General features: G+C 43.4%; 1 protein-coding gene across 1 annotated transcript in view; it reads left to right on the forward strand.

The window, feature by feature from the left end:
- The first annotated feature begins 203 nt into the window (after positions 1-203).
- LOC130106761 (IQ motif and SEC7 domain-containing protein 1-like) overlaps positions 204-22,472 on the forward strand; it is a 124,091-nt gene continuing 101,822 nt past the window's right edge. Inside the window, exons 1-3 of the mRNA XM_056273003.1 lie at positions 204-408; positions 18,502-18,526; positions 20,158-20,187. Of these exons, the coding sequence (XP_056128978.1) occupies positions 204-408; positions 18,502-18,526; positions 20,158-20,187 (260 nt within the window). The remainder of the gene's footprint in view (positions 409-18,501; positions 18,527-20,157; positions 20,188-22,472) is intronic.

A 22,472-nucleotide genomic window follows, 5' to 3' on the forward strand; every position in this document is an offset into this window, starting at 1 on the left:
GTAGTTCTCAGTCATACGTGTGAAAATAACAATGGCGAGGCGCAAAAGACACAACCGCACGGTGTGTTGCGCGTAGACCTTTTATCACACACACACACACACACACACACACACACACACACACACACACACACACACACACACACACAACACTGCCATACAACGCGAACTGGTGTTAACGTCAAGCCCGCAGCTGGAGCGAAATGGAAAGCCCGACGGAGAACCCAACGAGGGCTGCGGAATATCTGAAGGAGCTGAATAACATCATCGAGACCCAGCAGGAGTTACTGGAGCGACAGAGGAGTAGAATAGAGGAGCTGGAGCAGCAAGTGTCCGACCTGTGCGCGGAGAACAGCCGTCTGACGGAGCAGTACCAGAGACACCTGGCCACATGCAGGCTGCAACAGGGCACCAGCAGCCTGGTCACACTGGGGGCCATTAAGGAGAATATCACCCAGGAAAAGTAAGATAAGTGTGTGTGTGTGTGTGTGTGTGTGTGTGTGTGTGTGTGTGTGTGTGTGTGTGTGTGTGTTTAAGTGTTTAAGATTACATCCTGTCGTTTTTCTCTTCACCACTCTACTCAGTTGAATTGTCGATTGGAGCTGGCAAGTGTGATTGCGTAATCAAAAGTCTACGTTGAGTAAGTCCCAACACCCCACATAGAAAATCGATCCAACGTGATCGGTAGGTGATGAAATATTCTGTGTGCCTCTCATAGGTGGTGACTTTGGTCGGTGTATTACGCAGCAGACCTTAGAGGACTGTTTTCATTAATCTTTACTCTGTCATCTGACCTTACTGCGATGAGAGATCTACCCTGGTCTGTGTGCATTTTGCATACAGATAGACCAATTATTGTTGTTTTTTTTAACATATTGATAATTATTCCTTTTGTGACCACTGTATACATGTATCTGGGACCTCCCTGTAATCCGTAGTCACTGATGAGGTTGTCATGGCCTGGCATTACATCTGCTGTTTCATAATGCATGATCATGCATCCTACCTGACCGTCAGTACTTGATAACAGACGATACTGCCATGGCCATTGCTTATAGTCCCGCGTCTCAAGATGATGTGTTAAGAATACCACCAGTAATATTTGGGGAGTTGGAAGCATTGCAGAGCAGTAGTTTTTTTTGTCATCTTCTGTTATCAGGTTTCTCATCAACAACAACCTATGCTTTTTCTTCTTCTTTTTTTTTTATTAGTTTCATTTCTTTTACCGGTTAGTGTAGCTGTCAAGTCTCGGTTGGATTTCGACTGCAGTTGGGAACTCTTGCAGACGGATGTCTAAGGCATGCTGATGCTATTTCACCCACACAAGGCTTTAGTTTTGTGACTGGATTTCCCATATAGCAGCACACAGATTTAGGGCATAGCCTATAATACAGTACAGCGTCTTGGAAAGGATCAAAGTAACGGTGGATCAATTATACACTGACTCTTCTTTCTATTAGTTTTATGTCTTTAGATCCGGCCAGTTGTTTCCCTGCAGGCAGAGTATAGTATAGTACAGCCGATGTAGTAAAACATTATATCAGGGAGCAGAGTAAATCCATGACACCTAATGGTCTGCAGGATCTCATGACTGCGCTTGACCTTTGTCTTTGGCACGCTCGTGTCGTGAAGATCGCAGTCAGAAAATCGATGTACAGTTGATGACTCATGGACAGTATGTATGTCTTTGCTGTCGGATCAACCTGACGCTTGAGGTTATGATATACCTTAACAGTGACCTTACACGTGTCTCCTTAATTAACCCCGCCTTGGCATTTTGGAATATTCCGTGTGATGGATCTGGAGAATTAGCCTCTTGTCATCATCTCATTTATTTCTTCATGGTCACGGTGTCTGACCACCATTTCAATCCAAAGTGTAGGAGACTGCCGGTGAGTTTACCGACTGAGCGGCCTGATCTTCTTCGCGATGAACCTGATAAAATATGACAGACGTTATTAATGTAGTGTGGGTTTTATGTTGGGTACTGAATTCTAAATGTCATGTCCTGCAAGTGTGTTGAGCAATTTCAAAGTACGCAACATCCAACGGTTTTGTAGAAAATGGGATTTAAATTGCGTGGTCTTGAAATTTGAGATTGCCTATTTCCCCAGTGAAAAATGAAGCCTTGATGTGATAAAAAACCTGTTACATGGGAGAGGACCGTCATGGGTCCCAAGTGACGCTCTTGTATAATCTATTCACCTCCCCAAGTGTCATCCAGTTAATTTACGAACCCTTGATATACTTTCTGTGTTCACCTTTGAGAAGTTCCAGTTCTGGCTAACCTTGATGGCTTCAATTTTGGGCTTTATAAATTAAGTAGAATTGTTCAAATTTTTCCCCCTTTTCAACTCAAACATAGACCTGATGATCATCTCCACAGGTCGGTTTTAGGGCAAATGCAGGCTTTATGAATTTCTTGCTCATCTATTTTCCTCCACTGCCTCAGACAACATGTGTCCTGCGGCATGTTGTGAGACGTGTGGCATGATTGGTGTGATTCAGAGTCATATTACCGTCTGCGACTCAGAGGGATCTAATCACTTTAATACTCAACTATCCCTCTGACAGACATGTTTGTCAGACTGAAGCTTTGACTCCATATACCCGCCTTTATTCCTTTCCGCAAACGAGTTGCTGTCAAGATCGGTAGCATTTTAATCACTGTGCACAGCTGTAATATAGTTGATCTGGAAAGCTACAACCTTCCATTTCCAAGTATCTTGTACATATTTGAGACTGTTGACCTTTGCGCCGAGTCAAATGTGGGCACTGGGATATGATGTCATCAGTAAATAAGCTCTTCAATAAGTGGCCAAGCGGCTCTTCAGGAGTTAATAACCTCACAACTGGAATTGCAAAATGGCCGACACTTAATGCACAACAGAGGTTTGGTAAAAGAAATAACTCAGCAAATATAGAAGAGCTAATTTTCCTGTATTAAGTGTAAACAACAAAAGGAAAAAATCTGCTACTGAACTACAAAGATGTTTGCTGCTGTCTTTGGTTGCTTGCAAACTGAAAGCATTTCCCCTCTATCTCAGTTTTGAAAAGGCCCCCGGTAACTTTTTTTGGATTTTGGCAACATCTTTTAAATCACTGTTGCGAAGGCAACCGAGGCACTATTTTTCCTCTTCTTTTTCTTCATAGCAACGAGACCCGTACATCTATTTGCAAACTGTAGCTCAAAAGACTATTGCAGAAGAAGAATAGTCACGTTCACGGATGAGGTAAAGTAAAATTGCTACGCTCACTCATGTATACATAGACTAGTGTATGTGTGTTGTAAAGCAGTCTCTATATTTCCTGGGCGGTATCGTTCCCAGTGGCAGAGGAAATGCATCATGAAAACAAGGCTTTGAGGGAATTGATCTGGATGGTGATTAAATCATTCATTCTCCCATAGCCATCGCACTATGTGACTTAAGGATTTCAATGATGATATATAAAGCAAAAAATGTACCTGATGTTGGATTAAAAAGCAAAATGCAATCAATGTAACATAACAGGTATCTGAGGAATTTGCAGCATAGGCCTTTCGGTAACATAGGTTGGTCAGGTTTTTGGGCATTATGACTGTGTGAAGATCCACAAACTTATTCACCTATAGGTGATTGCAAGCCCCTCAGGAACTGGTCAGAAAACATCAGGGCAGGAAATGCGGTAGGCTTCGCTACCTCTTTTAAATAAAAATCCCCTTTTAGCCATTGTCTGTCTGCTATGGGCCTGTATTAGAAATCCCTTCCCGCTTTCTCTGCTCACACATTTCCGTTAGGGCTCGGTAAACGGTGTGTAAACAGGAGGTTTATGTAGCTTTCGTGGACATGCATGCTTAATCAGACAGACTCTTGTTCCTTGTATTTGTGTTTTCTGAGCCGCCTGCCTTGTCAGCGTTCCAGTCTGTGAGCATTTATGCTGACCTAATGCAGTTTTTGTAGAAGGAGCTCTCCTCTAATGGTGTGTGTTTAACAGGCCCTCTGCTGCTGATGTTCCCTTCAACCCACTTTGGAGTTAAATAATAGGTAAGATGAGTTATACAAACTTGCATAACTTGAGACTTGTGTAACTTGAGAGTTGTGCTTTTAAGACACCTGGTTTATAATAGTATTGAGAAACTTTTCTTCAGCATGTAGGACAATATGCACCACCCGTTTGCATGTGAAAATGACGAATGGTGTTAAGCCATACAAGATTTCTTTTGTGAATGGTCAGTGAAAACAAGACGCATTCATTGCAAAATGAAACAAAAAGTCCAAGCAAAGCTTGAATGTACGATCTTATGCTTCATAAACATCTATTGCATGATGCATTAGAGACTGCTGTTTTGTGGATCCACCCTGATCCATACTTGTCCTCTGGGGTCTGGAGTGGAATGGTGTTTGCAAGCACTTTTCATTTCTTATCTCAGCGAATGCATCTGCCTTCCCCCATTTAGCATTCGAGCCTTGTCCCGGGTCCCGATAGCCAACTGACTGTACATTATTTGAGATGCTGATGTGACGGCGAACAGATAGTTTCTCCCGCGGCAGATGACACGGAGCAGATGCAATCTTAGGTATCAATTTTTGGAAAGGCCTCGGTTAAGCTTGTAAAAATGTAGTGAAGATGTATCTAAACTTAGAATCTCTGCTCAAACATATTAGAAATGCAGAAATCCACTTACTGCTGTGCAGCAGAAAGCCGTGGTAATTAGATACAGCTTGTACTGTACGACACAGTTAGATATTTCATTGTTACCCTTAACAAGGTGGAGCTTAGCCGCGGGAAACTGAAACTAGAAAAAGAAGATCTATGGCGTTTCCCTACTGTAGCTTTTGTTTTTGTCAAATAAACCAGCTGTGATGAGGCGGGGGCTGTTGTCAAGCATTCATTTTAAATCTGCATGACGCATAGGGAGTAAACAAACATGCAAGGCATTCTTGTCGGATGAAATATTGACGGACAATTTGACAGATCCTAATTAACCCTCCACCTTTCTTTGCTGCTATTTTAGCACAGCTCATGTGGCAAAAAAAAGGTTTTAATTTATTCATTTTGTACCACCACGCCATGCAGCCAGGGTAAATGTCCTAACTAGGCTGGGTTAACGGTTTTACGAGTTTATAAGGAATGATGGCCATTAAAGACAAAGAGATGGCTGTACTGGTTCACATGCATCCCAACAAGCTACATAGGGATTTATCGACATGAACGTCACCATTAGGTGGTCTGGTGGTGTTTTTGACAGTTCAAGGTACAGTTCACATAGACAAATTCAAGTTTTGTTGCTGTAAAGGGAAATTTACCAAAGGGCATGTTTGATTTTCTAGGAATTGGTTATCTGATGACATGTCTGCTCTATTATGACAATTGTACTGTACTGCGAGACTCTGGTTTTGCTCTCAGCCCCCCCCCTCCATCTTGTGTGGGTTTTAAATATCTTCCTGCCATTAATACACGCCAGTATTGTTCCTTTTTACATTTTACAATTTACATGTACTAAGAGAGCACCAACAGTAATGCAGTGAAACTTGGGAGGACCTTTAAACCTCCTGATCAGAACATCACATCCACACTAACAGCTGAAATACACAATCACAACACAAGCATGCATCAGATGGCTCAGGAATCAGGAGTACTTCATTTGTCATTTCATATCGTTTCCCCCAGTCCACAGCAGTGCAACACAAAGACAAAAACACATATCCAAAAATGACAAGAGCACATAGTATATCAAACTAAAAAAAAAAAGAAAAAAAAAGAAATTGCTGTCCAAGAGAACGAATGCAGGTTTACTGTCAGAACTGCCGGTCTGCATGGTTTAGCAGTTAGCTTAGCCTGCCCTGCTTCCACGTCCTGTCAGACCGCCCTTGGTGTTTCCTGCTCGGGTGCAGCTCCTGCAGGGCCGTGGTCCTTGGGCCCACCAGATGCAGCAGACCAAGTTCCCCCAGTCGATCCAACGCCAGCTCTCCCAGCCAGACACCCTCGACACACCTCCCCGCGCTCCACGCGACGACACTGAAAATACAGTCAATGCTAGGCGAAGCCGCTGCCAGACCGCCCTCGGTGTTATCGGAACTGCCAGTGTGCATGGGCTAGGAGTTAGCTTAGCCTGCCCCGCTTCCGTGTCCTGTCAGACCGCCCTCGGTGTTTCCTCTTCAGGCGCAGCTCTGGGCAGGGCCGGACAGGACACAGCAGACCAAGCTCTCTCAGCTGATCCAATGCCAGCTCTCCCAACCTCAAATAAAGACACAAACTTAGACACAGATGTGGACAAAGAGCCTGCATGGACATACTGGGTGAGGCCGCCGCAAATGTAAGTTCACGCCACCATCTTCCCACACCGATACTGGGTGAGGCTGCTGCAAACATGAATTTGCGTTGCCATCACCGGAAGTGGAACGATAGATTAAGTTTAATGGGTCAAAGTTAGTTTTCGGCTACTCTCTTTTCAAAACCAACCAACAAATTAGATGGCAAAAGGAGCTTTTGAATGTGACTCTGATTTTGTTGTTTTTTTATATTTTGAAACTCTGTCACTGAGGTATTTCAGTAATCATTTGAACACTGAATTAGTTTTGATAACACTAACCACATTTTAGGAGTTTGCTTCAGAGAAATGCTGTTGACATTTTTTTTCAGGAGTAAGAATCCGGCTAGAGGACTTTGCAAGATGCACAACAGACACTGAAATGGAAGGTAGAGTTGTTTGGTTTGTCAATTTTAGTCTCTGCTGTAGTATCTCCTCAGAATCGCTGGTGGTTTGATCCTCCATTTTTCTATTGGTTAGATTAACTCTGTGTTGGCTTCTTCTACTGTAATTTTCTGCCTTAGTAAAACCTCGGCTGCCCGCGTTAAGTCCTCTCGATGGGGCCTGTAGACTGGAGATTGGCAGGTTCATAAATAGTTCACCCCAAGCCAGCGTAACGGCTTTAGCATGTGTTGTGGGACTCCTCAGCAGGAAATAATAGCATGATGGAGAAAGCTGTTTCCTGTGGCTGGCAGCGTCCACTCATTCACCTAGCGATCTGCTGAACAATCAGTGTGCCCGGCTAAATTTATGAGTGCACAAACTCCCTCTCGTTGGGGAAAAAAAAACCTTTAATGAATTCTCCCAGCGAGATTAATGTCTATGCAGGGATGATTTGCATTCAGACCCCTCTATAAATCTCGGGCAATGGCCGAAGACGATTTGTGACTCGCACACAAATTCCCCACTGCTGCCTTCATCTTTAATGAACTGCACTTTTGCAAACAGTGCAACTAGCCCTCCATGCATCGCATTTTGTCTGCAGCGCTGTTGGATGCGTGCCAGGCTGCCCTGACCCCTTGCCCCCCCTCAATTAGGCTTATTAAGACAGAATTAAAGTCTTTTTGGGTCTCTTAATGTACCTGGTTGCCCCATGAGAGCTGCTAATGATGACTCTAATACGTGCCCTTTACCCATATCTAATGGTGTTAGTGGAAAAGGCCACGCCAAGGGGGGCAAGATGCAGCGGCTTAGCATTGGGGGCGGTCATATTACCGGTGAAGAACGGAGTAACTCTCTCCACAACTTCTTTAGGATAATTTGACAGGGAAGTGGGATCCCATTGTTCATTCCCTCTGACAATTGGTAATACTCTTGCGAATTGTATAGCAGATATACACACGGCGTATAATATGACTTCATTTCAGGCATCTATTTCAAAGACCATTGAGCTGCAGATGGTAATCTCTCTCAGATAGACTTATCTGCTGTGGAACAATTCAAGCCGGTGCTAAAGCCAAGCCTTACGAACTCATATGAATTCAGTTCGTATGCTCCGCGTACGGGGACTTTGGGGTGAAATTGCGTACCCCTGCTGCTAAAGTCTGCTGATTGTCAAGGTATGCCTTTCATTATAGGAGCTTGATTGTCATTATTAAGGATTTAATAATACAAACTTAAATTAGGCTGTAATGGCAGTGGGATTCGTTCTCTCTGATATTGCGGTTCAGGGCTTTTGTACTCCCTTCCAAACTGATAATTATAACGCTATCGTGCAGACTTATTACCCAAGGCCACAGAGATATGGGAAACGCATTACCTTAGGTTGTTCCCCCCCCCCGTCTTTGTTTAGATAACTCTCAGTAAGAACAAGTGAGCAGTGATGGAGGCATTAGCAAAAGATGAGCGCGTCGAAAACAACCTCCGGAAGATAAAAAGTGAATGCAGTACAACAAGCCTTACCACCCTATTCACCATTTTTCTCAGTTTGTGGACAATTTTCTGCAGAGGGTAAAGTATGGTCACTTGTTTTTCAACACCGGGTTTGTTGTTTACAACTTCTGCTTGTTGGATTGTGTGCTTTTTGTTTCTTTTTTTACTTTATTCAGTTTTTGATCTCGCAGTAAGGCAACTAAAAGCTCTTACCTATTTCCTCCCCCTATTATCCCTTCCAGGTGCTATCACAAGTCAAGCACTGCGTAGTGAGAAAAGTATGGTCTTTTTTTTTTCCCCTGTCCTTTTTATTTCCTCACAGTTGAATCGGTTACACACCTCGCCGCTGCCTAAAACAGCTGATGCAGCTGCTGAATCGAAGACCATTTGCAACGAAGTACCTGTGGAGAGCTTTTTGAATGGCTGCCACCGGACCTCTGTCATTACGGTCTGTGGGTGTTGGCTGAGTTAACAGCAGAACTCGGATGATGAACTGGTGTTCATACACCCCTTTGTCATTATAAAGACATGCCAAGCATAACCTGCTTTCCCTCATCTGGGCCTTTGGCAACCAACCAATGCTTGGACGTACTGCATATTGCTGGGATGTTCTGCTTAACGGCGGTTTTTTCCCCCCTCCTGTGCCATGAATTAGCCCTGTAGTCAAGACCATCTGGGGTGATACGTAGTCCAGACCAAGACTTTGGGCGGGGGGGGGGGTCCGAGACTGAAGCTTTTTGAGTCCGAGTCACGTTCAAGACTTGAAGGTGGCGTGTCGAAGTCAAAACTGATGGCGCCGAAACTTCTGCAAAGACTAACTCCAAAACGGTTCAAGCCCAATTAAACACAATTGACTGCAACTGTAGTTGTCTACCATTGCGGAAAAAGTCAAAATTCAATTAAACTGTAATATTTATATAGGCTTTGTTTTTGCTTTGCCAAGGAAGGAATGATTCAGATTGCAATCCTCCAATGTTTCAGAGACACAATGACTGCTTGGCGTCCTCCTCATCATATTCATCATATATTTTATAGTTCCGTTATAATGCCGTTAGCCTCTTTCAATGTTGTATTCTGTAAATCGTGTTTTATTCTGTACACACAACATCCATCACATGTCTGTCCGTCTTGGGAGAGAGATCCCTCTTCTTCTGCTCTCCTTGAGGTTTCTTCCTGTGTTTTCTCCCTGTTAAAGGTTTCTTTTGGGGAGTTGTCCCTTATCCGATGCGAGGGTCTAAGGACAGGATGTTGTGTTGCTGTAAAGGCCCCTGAGGCAAATTTGCAATTTGTGATAATGGGCTATACAAATAAAATTGACTGGACTTGACTCAATAACAGAGAAAGTAGAACAGTTGGGTTTTATTGATCTCCTCGGGGGAAATTTGGCATTCATTTAAAAAAACATTGGTAAATTAATGTGTTGTGCTTGACCAGTCTTGAAAAGTCATCATGAGCCCGCGTTGTCCGAAACTGAATCGGGTCTGAGTCATCGTGTTGTGAAGTCCGAGGCGACGCCTTCGAAATGCGGACTGAAGACCGAGTCCGTGCTCCAAACTACAACCCTGCTATGAACATCTTTTTTTTTTGTAGGGCACCAGGAACAGTATGCATTTGCGACTAAATATATGTTCTCTGTTTTTCACAACGGCCATGTTTATAGTGGTTTCTTAACTGACCCAGACTATCGGTCAGTCTGCAGAGGAGGACCCGCTGGTTCCCATACGTTAAAGTTGTGAGCTGCGAGTCCATTGCTGTGTTTCCTCGGCCTTCGCACGAAACTCTCAGGGCTGCTGTAAATCCAAGCAATATGTTCAGGAATGCAGGTGGAGGGAAAGTGAGATTGAATTTCTGTGTGCTCAGCCCTCCTTGTCGGGACAGACGCTTCCTTGAGTTGACCTATTGTGGTACTAATGGTATGAAGAATGTTAAGTTATGACCCGTCTTATCCATCTTGCAGAGAAAACGACTTCATAAAATCTCTCATGAAGACGAGGGCAACAGTTCTGTATTATCGTTTATCATCTTTCAGTGGTAATATATCGGGATGAAATCCAGATATTGTTATATCATGATACACAATTTTGTTGCCTAAATTAATAAGGACACCCCAATAACTGCAACTTTTCACAAAATGTGGTCTCGGATATTTTTTTCTTTTTTTGGACCCCCCCCCCCTTTTTTTCTCCCCAGTTGTACCTGTCCAATTACCCCACCCTTCCGAGCCGTCCCGGTCTCTGCTCCACCCCCTCTGCCGATCCAGGGAGGGCTGCAGACTACCACATGCCTCCTCCGATACATGTGGAGTCGCCAGCCACTTCTTTTCACCTGACAGTGAGGAGTTTTACCAGGGGGACATAGCATGTGGGAGGATCACGCTATTCCCCCACTTCCCCCTCCCCCCTGAACAGGTGCCCCGACTGACTAGAGGAGGCGCTAGTGCAGCGACCAGGACACATACCAGGACACATACCAGGACACAGCCGGCTTCCCACCCGCAGACATGGTCAATTGTGTCTGTATGGACGCCTGACCAAGCCAGGGGTAACACAGGGGTTCGAACAGGTAATCCCCATGTTGGTAGGCAGCGGAATAGACCACCACACCACCCGGGTGCCCATGAGGTCTAAGATATTTGAAGGGATTATCATTTGGGAACTAGTTTTGGTTCAGTGTTATACTTTACACTTCCAAACCGCTCAATGTGATGAAGCTCAGTTGCATTCGTAGGCAGATATCGTGACATACTATATCAATATTGTGTAAAGGCAGATATCGTGATATAGACCGATATTGTCTAACATTCCATATGGTTATCATGATATTAATATTTTCCATATCGCCCTAGCAGTAATGTCTGGTAGATTCTGTCCAGGGAGATTTTGCTTACCGTGGAAGGATGGAAAACTACAGCGTTTTAAGTATTTAACGCATGTCAGTCAGACGCAACAGCGTGTTTGGATGTAATTTTCAGTCCGAATTGCACACGTTGACATCAGATCTCTACTTGGCATGCATGAGCTAAATGGAGCTGAGACAGAGATGAAACATCCGTCAGCAGCCTATCAATAAAGGCATCGCCATCGGCTTGACGGCCACACTGATGACTGACAGAGTCGCTGTATCAATTTTTAAAAGTCCCCTCGCTTTTACCCCTCCATTTCATGCTGCCTGGCACGTGCTTAAATAACTTATTGACTACCGGGGGCACAGTCAGATGGGTAGATGGTGAGGAATGAAAGTGGATGAATGAGCCAGGTGGACTGTGTTTTCAGCGGTTTGTGACGGATGTAGGGGAGGTCTCTGAAGGCTGGCCCGCCTCCCATAATGCCGGGGCAGACAGCCGGTGGAGGTCACGCCGCAGCAGCTCCCCAGAGATAGATAATTAGACAGTGGCATGAGAAGCGGAGGCTCAGACTGACTCATTAGATCTGCTTAGCCGGACACGTTCCTCGCCTGTAATTAGCTGCTGATTAATCCAAATCATTCCGGTCTCAGTGTTATGGGGATGTATACGCCACAACTGTGTGCCATGCTGAAGGGCCTAACACATGATCAGTTCGGGCTGCACGATTGAGCGTGAACGTGATCGGGATTTTTACGTCTCCACAACCAATAATCCTGTAATTTGACACAAATGACGTGTGAAAATTGCATCCTAAATGCATCTGAAAGTCCCCCGGTGTTAAATTATGCACTTTTTTTGGAAGAAAAAAAAAGGTGTCAATTTATGTGGGAAAAATAATGGATTGGCCCGATGTTATAATAAGCTGCAAACATGCATAATTTTGTTTCCTGAAACCGAGACTTATAATCATGTTTAGCGATCGTGAACAAAATATTTAATAATCACAATGTTTAAATAATCAGGATTAGCATTTTTTTGCCATAACCCTCCAGTCCAACGTTGATTTCCTATAATTTATGCAATGAGTTTATTAAAAAAGCCCCAAATAAAGGGAGACGGACTTAAAGGCAAATATGCAGTCAACTAAAAACTGATCCAAGACCAAATCTTCCCCGGGTGGGACCACCGCCAAGTGTTACTTGTGCAGATTTGTTTTCTTCTGAGCAAAGAAATGGACGTTATGTAATTGCATGAGAAGAATGTGCTACTTTGTAAGGTTAACGGTGTTCCTCTTAAGGAACCTGTCACCGTGAGTGAGCTGTTATAGCCGAGCGCGGGTTTGAGTCATAGATCATCCGGTGACACCGTCGAGAGTGGAGGCAAGAGCCTCAAAATTGGAAAGAGTGCCACCTTGTTTTCTATTAAAAGTTTTGTAAATTCAATATTATTTCTGTTAAGATTTATTCCTTTTCATCACACCTTGAATGGGCCGTGTTTGCTCACCAAGGCTTGAAACGTTTTGCGGCTGTCAGGCCCTGCAGCAGCTGACTGACGTCTTCAGTAAATCTGAAATATGCCGGGCTGCAGATGACCGGCTCCGTCAGGATACTGTGATTTTTAGTTTCGCTTTCGTATTGAAAGAGGTAGTTGATGGGATTTCTGCTTTGCCGCGGCGTTTGGAAAGGCTTTTTGTCATGAAAGGCAAGATGAATTATGCATTCCCTGATTTTTTAGGTTGAATGGGAGGTGAAAGAGCTAAATATTCTTCAGTAATGCTTTCTTCAATGCAAAATAACCTGTGCAAGACACTGCTGTGTCTTGCAGTGTTTTTGTCTGTTCTTCTTGCAGTATATAGACACTTTCTATTTTATACACACACACACACACACACACACACACACACACATACACACACACGCTTACAGAGTGATCAGACACACACAGGAAGAGCAATTTACCAAATTGTCACACCATACAGTTCTTCTTACTTAAAACTATCACCAGTCAAGCATCTTTGACAGACTGTAATTACTCATAACTTTGCCCCCAATCTAGTAAAAAAGGAAGTAGCTGCACACGTACTTTCAGGTTTTCTTCTCAGTATAATGAGGAAGATAATGTGCTGGAAGCTATTTTTTTTGTGTGTGTGTTTTTTTTTGTGTTTTTTTTTGTTCTCAGGACTTAACCTCACTGAATATTTTACAGTGCTCAAAACAAATAATGAGCAAGTAATTACTCCATCAGAGGTCAGCCCTGAAATTAGTAACGGGGAAGGAAAAAAATCCAAGCCAATACAGTGTTATAACTAATGTTTGGGGGAAAAAGTGTTTAAATACAAATTGATATAAGAATAGAATACTGAACAACTTGTATTGTACATTTTTTGCACATTTTGTGTAATGACTGATGCTCAAAATCCAATAATGTAAAGCAGGTTAAGCAGGAGCCGTCATCGAATGAGCAGGCCTGTGCACTTCCACAGTCATATCTAGTTACACCGACCATTGCGGAAAAGGCAGATTGGTAAACTTTGAGTCAGCATTTTTTTGTGCCCCATGGTAGGGTGTACGCTCTGTCCATTTCCTCCCATTAGACAGGAAGCAAGCTGTCCTCACTGTAACTGTCCCGTTGTCCCTGAGCTATGTCAGAGGTCAGAGGGAAGGATGTTGAAAGAAACACGAACAAAGGCATACACCCGCACCCAGCATAAATGCATGAGTGCGTGCATGAAAATGCATGTGTGCACAGTGCACACTCACACATTCGGTAAGGAAGAAGGTTGAAGGAGTCAATGTGACAGTGGAGACAGCAAACTGAGATTAGGTTCCAGGAAGCAGCTGGATTGAAGTCTTCCTTCTGCCACAGGAGATTTGGCTTCTGTGTGGCCACGGTTGGAGCCACCAATCACGGAGCCTCTAAAGGTCTTCTTGTGGAATGATATCTCCGATGGGATCTGGCATCTCATGCATTATTTAAAGGAATTTGTGGAATGTACCTGGATGCTCTCCTGCAGTCTTCATGCTGGGACCATGCAGAGGAAAACGAGTGTAAATTGTATTCTGGCTTTCATTTCTGTGCTAATGAGAGAGCCCACTCAGCTTATACTGCTGTATAGACCTGAAATTCATTCATCCCATGTCCAGTAATGAGAATTCACCCTGCAGTGTCAGTGTTGGCATAATCAGCATCTAAACTGCCTTTTGTACATTTTGATAGTAATTTAACTTTGTCACCGTGTCTGTGTTTATCAATCATATAGTCTTTGTCTCAAACTCGGCAGTAGCAAATGTTTATTTTTTTTAAATGACAACAATTGGTAACACTTTAGTATGGGGAACATATTCTAAGTAACAACAACTGAATTTAGAGTAATTTAACACTATTAACACTTGTACTTTTGTGTTTTGTTATGTAAGAACAGACCATATTCATTACGTGTTAGTAAGGGAGAATAACTCTTCTTGTGGTACAACCACCTTATAAAGTCCATGCTAAGCAAAGCATATTGAGATGGTACTACTAATAAGCAATAATTCTGAGGTTATAGAGGGAAAACTCATAGTTAATGGCTTACTGGTTGTATAATAAGGCCATGCAGAATACGGCATTAATAAGTGCTTAATAAAGACCAATGAAGAGCCAATATGTTGCTAATTTGCATGCTAATACACACCTAATTAATGGTGTATATGTTCCCCATACTAAAGTGTTACCCAACAATTTTATCGGCAAATTCTCTTCCAGGAGCAATCTCAATGACGCGTCTTTGAGGCATTACGGGTATCCTTAATTTAATGACAAGGAGAGCATTGTAATAAGTCAACAATCTGAATGGATTTGCCAATATTGCACGTTGGGTTGCTTGTGAAATAATTGTCATCTGTCGTCACCTGCGCCCTTCACAAGACGTTGGCTCAGAGATGGAGATGAAGTGATAGTGTTGCGCTTGAATGCCAATGGCAAATAATATCCCACTCAGTGTAAGACGTGGCCGATATGTGTCCATCTGTCTTTTGTAGAGTGTGACAGTCTTGCAGAATGCTCCAGAAATAGCCCGGCCTGGTCGGAAGTCTTTCCCTGTGAAAGGGAAGATTTATAGCAGCGGCACTCAATCGTGGTTCCACAAAAGAGCCGTGTGCATGTAGCTTTTCATAACAACCCAACCCTCCACCAGCTGATCTTGATGATTAGCCCTCCCCCGGTTGGTGGAAGGTGTTCGAATTGGTGAAATGAGCTGCTGTAGTGTTGGTTTAGAACGGAGATCTGGTCTCTCAATGGTACATGATTGAGTACCACTGATTGCCCTGTTTGGTTTTGTGTGTGCATGTGTGTGTCTGTATCTGCCTGCAGCTAATCTTGCATACTACCGGGCCTGTCAGTCTAATGTTATTTGTGCACAGTTATGACTGTATGAGCAAGAACCTCTCGTGATTGCGGTGATTCAAAACCTTTGAAAAACGTTCGTTCTCACTACCGTCGCTCTCTCTCTTCTTCCACTCTCTAACTTGCTCGGCCAACGCTGCTGTCTGTCGCTGCCCGATCTGAGTCAAACGTAGATGTGAGTCGCCCATGCGCAGAGTTGACTCAGATCGGGCAGCGACAGTGTCGAAATGTTATTCAGGTGGAAGTCTTGAAAGTTAACAAGAGGTCGATCGTATTTCGCAAGTCAGCAAATCATTCACTGCTGATCTCAGCACAGGAGAACTGGAGGAACACTGGATGAACCGCAAATAGTAACCCCTGTCTTTATTTTCATAATATAATAAAGCTGGGTAAAACCGTTTACACTCTCGCATGCGCGACTCACATCTACGGTTTACTCGGATCGGGCAACAACATGATCAAAAGTTACTGAAATAATTTTGATAATCGAAAAAATGCGGAAGTTATGAAGGAACAGCGTGCTATAGGTTGCAGTCAAAACAGGAGGCGTTGCATATTGTCGCTGCCCAATCTGAGTCAACCATATAAGTGAGTCGCGCATGCGCGAGTGTAAACAGTTTGCCCAATTTGGTAACACTTTAGTATGGGGAACATATTCTAAGTAAAAAAACTGAATTACTAGTGAATTAGTAATGATGGAGATGTCACTTTAGTATGGGGAACATATTCTAAGTAGCAAAAACTGAATTTAGAGTAATTTAACACTATTAACACTTGTACTTTTGTGTTTTGTTATGTAAGAACAGACCATATTCATTAAGTGTTAGTAAGGGAGAATAACTCTTCTTGTGGTACTACCACCTTATAAAGTCCATGCTAAGCAAAGCATATTGAGATGGTACTACTAATAAGCAATAATTCTGAGGTTATAGAGGGAAAACTCATAGTTAATGGCTTACTGGTTGTATAATAAGGCCATGTAGAATACGGCATTAATAAGTGCTTAATTAAGACCAATGAAGAGCCAATATGTTGCTCATTTGCATGCTAATACGCACCTAATTAATGGTGTATATGTTCCCCATACTAAAGTGTTACCCCCAATTTTATTATATTATGAAAATGAAGACAGGGTTAGGGTTAGACCAAAATGGTCATATTGCAAACCTTTTCTTTTTGGAAAGTGCAATTGCTAGCTGACTGGTCCACCTAGCAGGCTGCACATCTACAGACTGACAGGCATAATGTTTATTAGGTAGATTTTTTTTTAGCTTGAACGCTGCATATTAACTTTTTTCAATATTTATGGTTCAATCGGCTTGGGTGCTGTGCAAAAGTGTTATAATGATGGGAAAAACACTAGTTTTTCTGTCCGCGTGTGTGTATCTGTCTGCTACTAATCTCGTATACTACTGGGCCTGTCAGCCCGATAATTTGTGTTCACAGTTATGACTGTATCATCGAGGACCTCTCGTGGTTGTGTCGATTCAAAACCTTTGAAAAACCTGTTTTACCCAAAGCTGGATTACGGACCGGGCATGCCGGACGAGTGCCCCAGGGCCCCGGACCACAAGGGGCCCCAAAAAGTCAGGGAAAATGCTGGAGCTGCTATTCTCATCTCTGTTTTGTGTTGTACTTTGTAGTCGTCATCCGAATCCCATGCAGATTGGCACAGTGTCGACTACCATGTCTAACTCCTCAGCTGGGTTTTCACCTAAGTCCGAGCACCGGAGAAGGGTAGATACACAGGCAGTGCGTCCATATTGCCCCTTCTCCCGGTAGGCGAAAAAAGGTGTGGCTTGTCGTCAAGTCCGAGCATGGGAGAAGAAGGGGAGATACGTAACGCCTGGTGGAGATCTGCGCTCTACTGAGTGCACTCCTCTAGTTTTCTAGTGCATCCTGACCTTTCCGTATGAACAAGGAGCTGTCCAGGGTTCTGACCACTGCTGCAGGGCATAGTCGGTGGAGGGATTTGGTTTAGCTTTTGGTTCTTGTGTTGTCACCTCTGAATGGCTTGGATAGCAGAAGCTTCAAAGATTGCCAGTAGATTTGTCAAGTTTGATTTTGCAAATTTTTTTTTAAATTTATCAGTGATGCATAGTATATACAGCAATCAATAGATTCAGTAATTGCCATTGAGTCAGGGCCGTGGTATGTGTCAATGAACCACAGCCTACCAGTACATTATATTGACCCCTGCACTATGTGTCAATTCAACCCTGTTCAGTGATCATGATGGGGTGTGGGGGGTGTCATCTAATGAGATCATCAGACTGATGTGAAGTTTGTACAGGACGATTTGAGTTTTTTTTTTCCAGCTTGTAAGACTTGCAGGCAAACATTCAAAGTCTATATTTAAGTGTGCTCCACTGGAGGGGAATGGGAGAGATCGAACCCTGGCGACTGTCAAGTAGTAGACGCAGAACCAACAGAAATAATTGAGAGGTTTCACATCGGGATGAATACACAACTAGTTTTCTTGTGTTATGGACAACTGCAGGGAGGTCTACTGATCATTTGCTGACTGTGACAGCAGAAAAAATGGTGCCGGGCCAGCTGTAGCACCATATGCCAACAGCCAGACAAAACACATCAAAAGCCCCGCTGCCAGTTTCTCCTCTCCGGATTTGTGAACTGAGTGAATGAGGATGAAACGGCCACTTGGATCGACCCGGCGTGGTCTTGTTTATGGATTAGCTAGAATATGTTTGAGCTTTTTTTTTTATTATTCATTTATCCATATTTGTAATGTATTCAGTGTTTTTCCTTTTGTTAAACGACGGTAATAAGGAAAATTCTAGATTGCTAGAGAGAAGAAAGTGAGTGTGCCAACAAAGGAAGGGGGAAAACAACACAAATGAGAAAACTAACCAAGAATGACAATGAGGATGGGGGAAAAAAAGATAGCTCAGCTGGCAGAGAATCTGTTCCAGTCTCACACAACGACCTCTGAAAGGATTCTCAATCCCTCCTCAGGCCAACTTTACCAAAACTCAACAATGCACTTTGATTAGGAAATAAACTTTTTCAGCCACATTAAAAAAATATCTGTAAGCATCCACATCTATTTCTCTGACTGTCTTGATGCTGTGAGCACCTCGGTGTTTAGTTCGTGAGGCGAATCCAAACAGCCAGTGTATAAGGGGGGGGGGTGACAGATTTAGCCCCATGCACCAGTACAGTAGCATTATTACCCCTGAGTGCGATGAACCAAAGGTTAGTGCAGAGCATGTTCCCTTGCAGTTTGGACTGCCGTTTTATGACAATCTGTGTTAAAGAGCTTCTCTGAAATCACAAGGGAGATCCCGGAGAGCCCAGTGGCTATGACAGCAAGGAGATCATAATACACACAAGGCCAAGGATGCATTAGGCTGATGGCTGGATGCGTCAGCAAAGTGTTTTACCGAACGCCTGACTCCTTGTGCAGAAATGGAGTACTTTGAAAATAGGCATTGCAACAGGCCAGGACGCCGCAGTCTACACCCATCTACAGGCCAGCGGCCACTCTTTCAGGGATGAGGATGTGCACATCCTTGATAGGGAGGAACACTGGTTTGAGCGGGGAGTCAAAGAGGCCATCTATGTTCATCTATGTGAAGAGGGAATGACCATCCCTCAACCTGCAGCCAGTTTAGCCTGAAGAGGTCACTTAGATGAGTGATGAAAAGTATCTGTCCATAAATGTTGTATCCAGATGAACTGATTCAGCCTTCTCTGATTTTACCTGGATTATTGAGCATGCATCAAGACACCGCATCCATGATGTCTCCAAGCCGTCAGAATAGCCAGCATTAACCGTGTCCATTTCTTGGGAGGTCCTAGCTCACTCTGGACCTTTCCATCCTTCTTAGGGATGTGACATGTGATTTATGTCTTCAGCACAGTGAAGCAGCAAAATTTACTTTATGAATGTGTAGAAAATATTGAAACCGGAAAAATAGCCACTGTGGGTACTATGTCTGCACATACGTGGGGTTTGTGTGATAGTGCGTTTACTTGTCTTTTTTTTGTGTGGGAGATTGAGATAAGTCGCCACTAGCCTGGCCGGTTTTAATGCCATGGTTTCTCTAAAGTATCGAATAGATGTGCAGATACATTCCATCACGGGTGATGGCTTGCTAAATGTTAGGCCTCTTCCACTTTTAGCAGAGAGAGAGAGAGAGAGAGAGATCCATAAAAAGAGCATTTTTGTGATAATTTCACTCTTTTTTTGTGCCCTGTAATGTAATTGAAGCCTTTTGTGTGTGTGTGTGTGTGTGTGTGTGTGTGTGTGTGTGTGTGTGTGTGTGTGTGTGTGTTAATGCTGCACCCTATCACTACTGTATGGAGAGCTTGTTGTTGTTGCTGTTGTTATTTATCAGACGGCTGCTGTATGGCGCATGATTAATTTCCGAAAGGACGACGAACCCAGTGAGAACCATAGCCTTTGTGTTCGATGAATTTTACCATGAGGGTAAATAGACGTAAAAACCAAAATAAAGCCGCAAAAATCCCGTCTGCATTCCCGAAGGTGTGAGCTTGGTACACAAAGTGCACATGCCGCATCGCGCAGAAACTGTCCATGCAACACAGTGCATGCAGTACTTGTCTGTTTCGCCGGAGTTGCTGAATCAGACAGTGGTGATCACTGAACCATTTTATTAGGCCATATTACCATTTCTTTGGAGCTGGTTTAATTTCATTTGATTACTGACATACTGAACCATTCTTGCTGTACCTGCTCAGGGGAAAAAATCACTGAACCAGTTCCTTCTTTGTCTTTCAGGTCTGAGTGTGACAGTCCCAGGATGGTCAGGTATGTTTAACTGTCACATGGATGAATCATTTATAATGCCATTTATAATGCCATTCATAATGCATGCACAAAAGTAAAAGTATGTTAACCTCATAAATGTTGTCATTTTAAGTCACCTCTATACCTTGTACTGTTTGAAAAAAAAAAAAAAGCTAATCTAACCTTTAAATGCCGTTTAGGGCTTCCGCGAGCGTCCGCGATGTGACAGATTCCCGAAGGAAACGGACCACCGGGGGAGGATTTGATAGGAATGGGTGGCTGATTTGATTGACCTTCTTATGTGAAAGAACTTAAGCCATTGTTTTAATGACCAGTGTTTTGAGGAAAAGAAAGTTTTTTTTTGTGGATGAGAATAGCCAAAGATGCATCTGCGCCCCATGACGTTGCAGAGTGCAGATGCCTGCATGTAGATGTTTATAAGCTGAGGGAATTCAAGTCATATTACTACTGGACATTTTCCTTACTGCCTGCCCACATGTGCAATCGGGTGTTACTGTGAATTTGATGCCTTCTCCAGAAAAAAAAACAAAACAGGGTTATTTAGACATAAATAAATAGGGCTGTGTTTTTTTGTGAATTTTCTTTTTGCACATAATGAGCCACAAATGAGAACTTGGTGCAGAAAAAAAATGTAAAAATGAGGAAAAGACCTTTTTTTTCCCCTCTCCAATTCATGTGGTCTTTAAATGCTATTAGAAGACATGATGTCTTTTGGTTGCTGAGATTATGACGTCGACCTAATGGCTGACACAAAGATGACTTTGTGATTAGTGTGCCAGAAGGCATGAGTGGTTGTCTTGTGCCTGGGTGATTTTGGCAGGGCTGGTGGGATACCTGCTATTATCTCAGCCAGCCGGTAGCCTGCAGGGGATATTTTGTTCGGCAGTGTGTTTTTGGATGTGTGTGTGTGTGTGTGCATATGTGCGTGCATGCGTGCGTGTGTGTGTGTCTGTCTGCAGCTTATCTTGCATCCTTACTGGGCCTGTCAGCCTAATTTTATTTGTGCACAGTTATGAGTGTATGATCAAGAACCTGTCGTGATTGAGGTGATTCAAAACCTTTGAAAAACTTTTGTTCGTCGCTGACGCCACTCCCTCTCTTCTTCCACTCTCTAGCTTGCTCGACCAACACTGCTCTCTGTCGCTGCCCGATCTGAGTCGCGCGTAGATGTGAGTCGCCCATGTGCACGGTTGACTCAGATCGGGCAGCGACAGTGTCAAAACTTTATTCGGGTATGAGTCTTGAAAGTAAACGAGAGGTTGATCGTATTTCGCAAGTCAGCAAATCATTCACTGCTGATCTCAGCACAGGATGAACCACAAATAACAACCTGTCTTTATTTTCATAATATAATAAATCAGGGTAAAACGTTTATGATTACACGTCTACGGTTGACTCAGATTGGGCAGCGACATGATCGAAAGTTATTAAAAGAATTTTGATAATCCAAAAAAAGCAAACGTTATAAAGGAACAACTTCCTCTAGGTTGCAGTGAAAACAGGAAGTGTTGCATATCCTTGTCACTGCCCAATATGAGTCGACTGTAGATGTGAGTTGTGCATGCGTGTGCAATTTGTTTATTATTATTATTACCTAGGTTTATTATTTTATGAAAATAAAGAAGGATTGGGATTACACCAAAATGGTCACATTGCAAACCTTTTCCTTTCAGAAAGTGCAAATTCATATTAGACTTGGTTGCATTTGTGCGAGGGTCCACCTAGGAGGCTGTGCATCCACAGACTGACAAGCAAAACGTTTTTCTTAGGTAGAGGTTTTCGCTTGAGTGCTGCATATTAAACACCCCCCCCCCATATTTCCTGTTCAGTCGACTTGGTCGCTGTGCAAAATCTTATAATGGCAGGAAACACACTGGTTTTTCTGTCCATGTGTGTGCGTGTATCTGTCCACTGCTAATCTCACATCCTACTGGGCCTGTCAGCCTAATCAGTTCTCTGTGCACAGTTATGACTGTATGAGCAAGGACCTCTCATGGTTGCAGTGATTCAAAACCGTTGAAAAACCTCGGTTTATACCGCAGTTGGGTTCTAACCCCTCAGCTGGCTGTTCACCTGAGTCTGAGCACCCGAGAAGGGGCGCTCGGCCTGGTGGAGATCTGTACTCTACTGAGCGCACTCTTCTCGGTGGGGATTGTTGTTGTAACAGCTGGGGCAGTGGGCTGGGCCTGGGCGGGGGTAACCCAAGGTCGAGCGCTGCTGTTGTTAGTTTGATTGATAGAGATTTTGCAGGAGATTTTGCTGATGCCGTTAAAATGCGGGCTTGC

Source organism: Lampris incognitus, chromosome 2 (genome assembly GCF_029633865.1).
Source record: "Lampris incognitus isolate fLamInc1 chromosome 2, fLamInc1.hap2, whole genome shotgun sequence".
In the NCBI taxonomy this organism is placed as follows: Eukaryota; Metazoa; Chordata; class Actinopteri; order Lampriformes; family Lampridae; genus Lampris; species Lampris incognitus.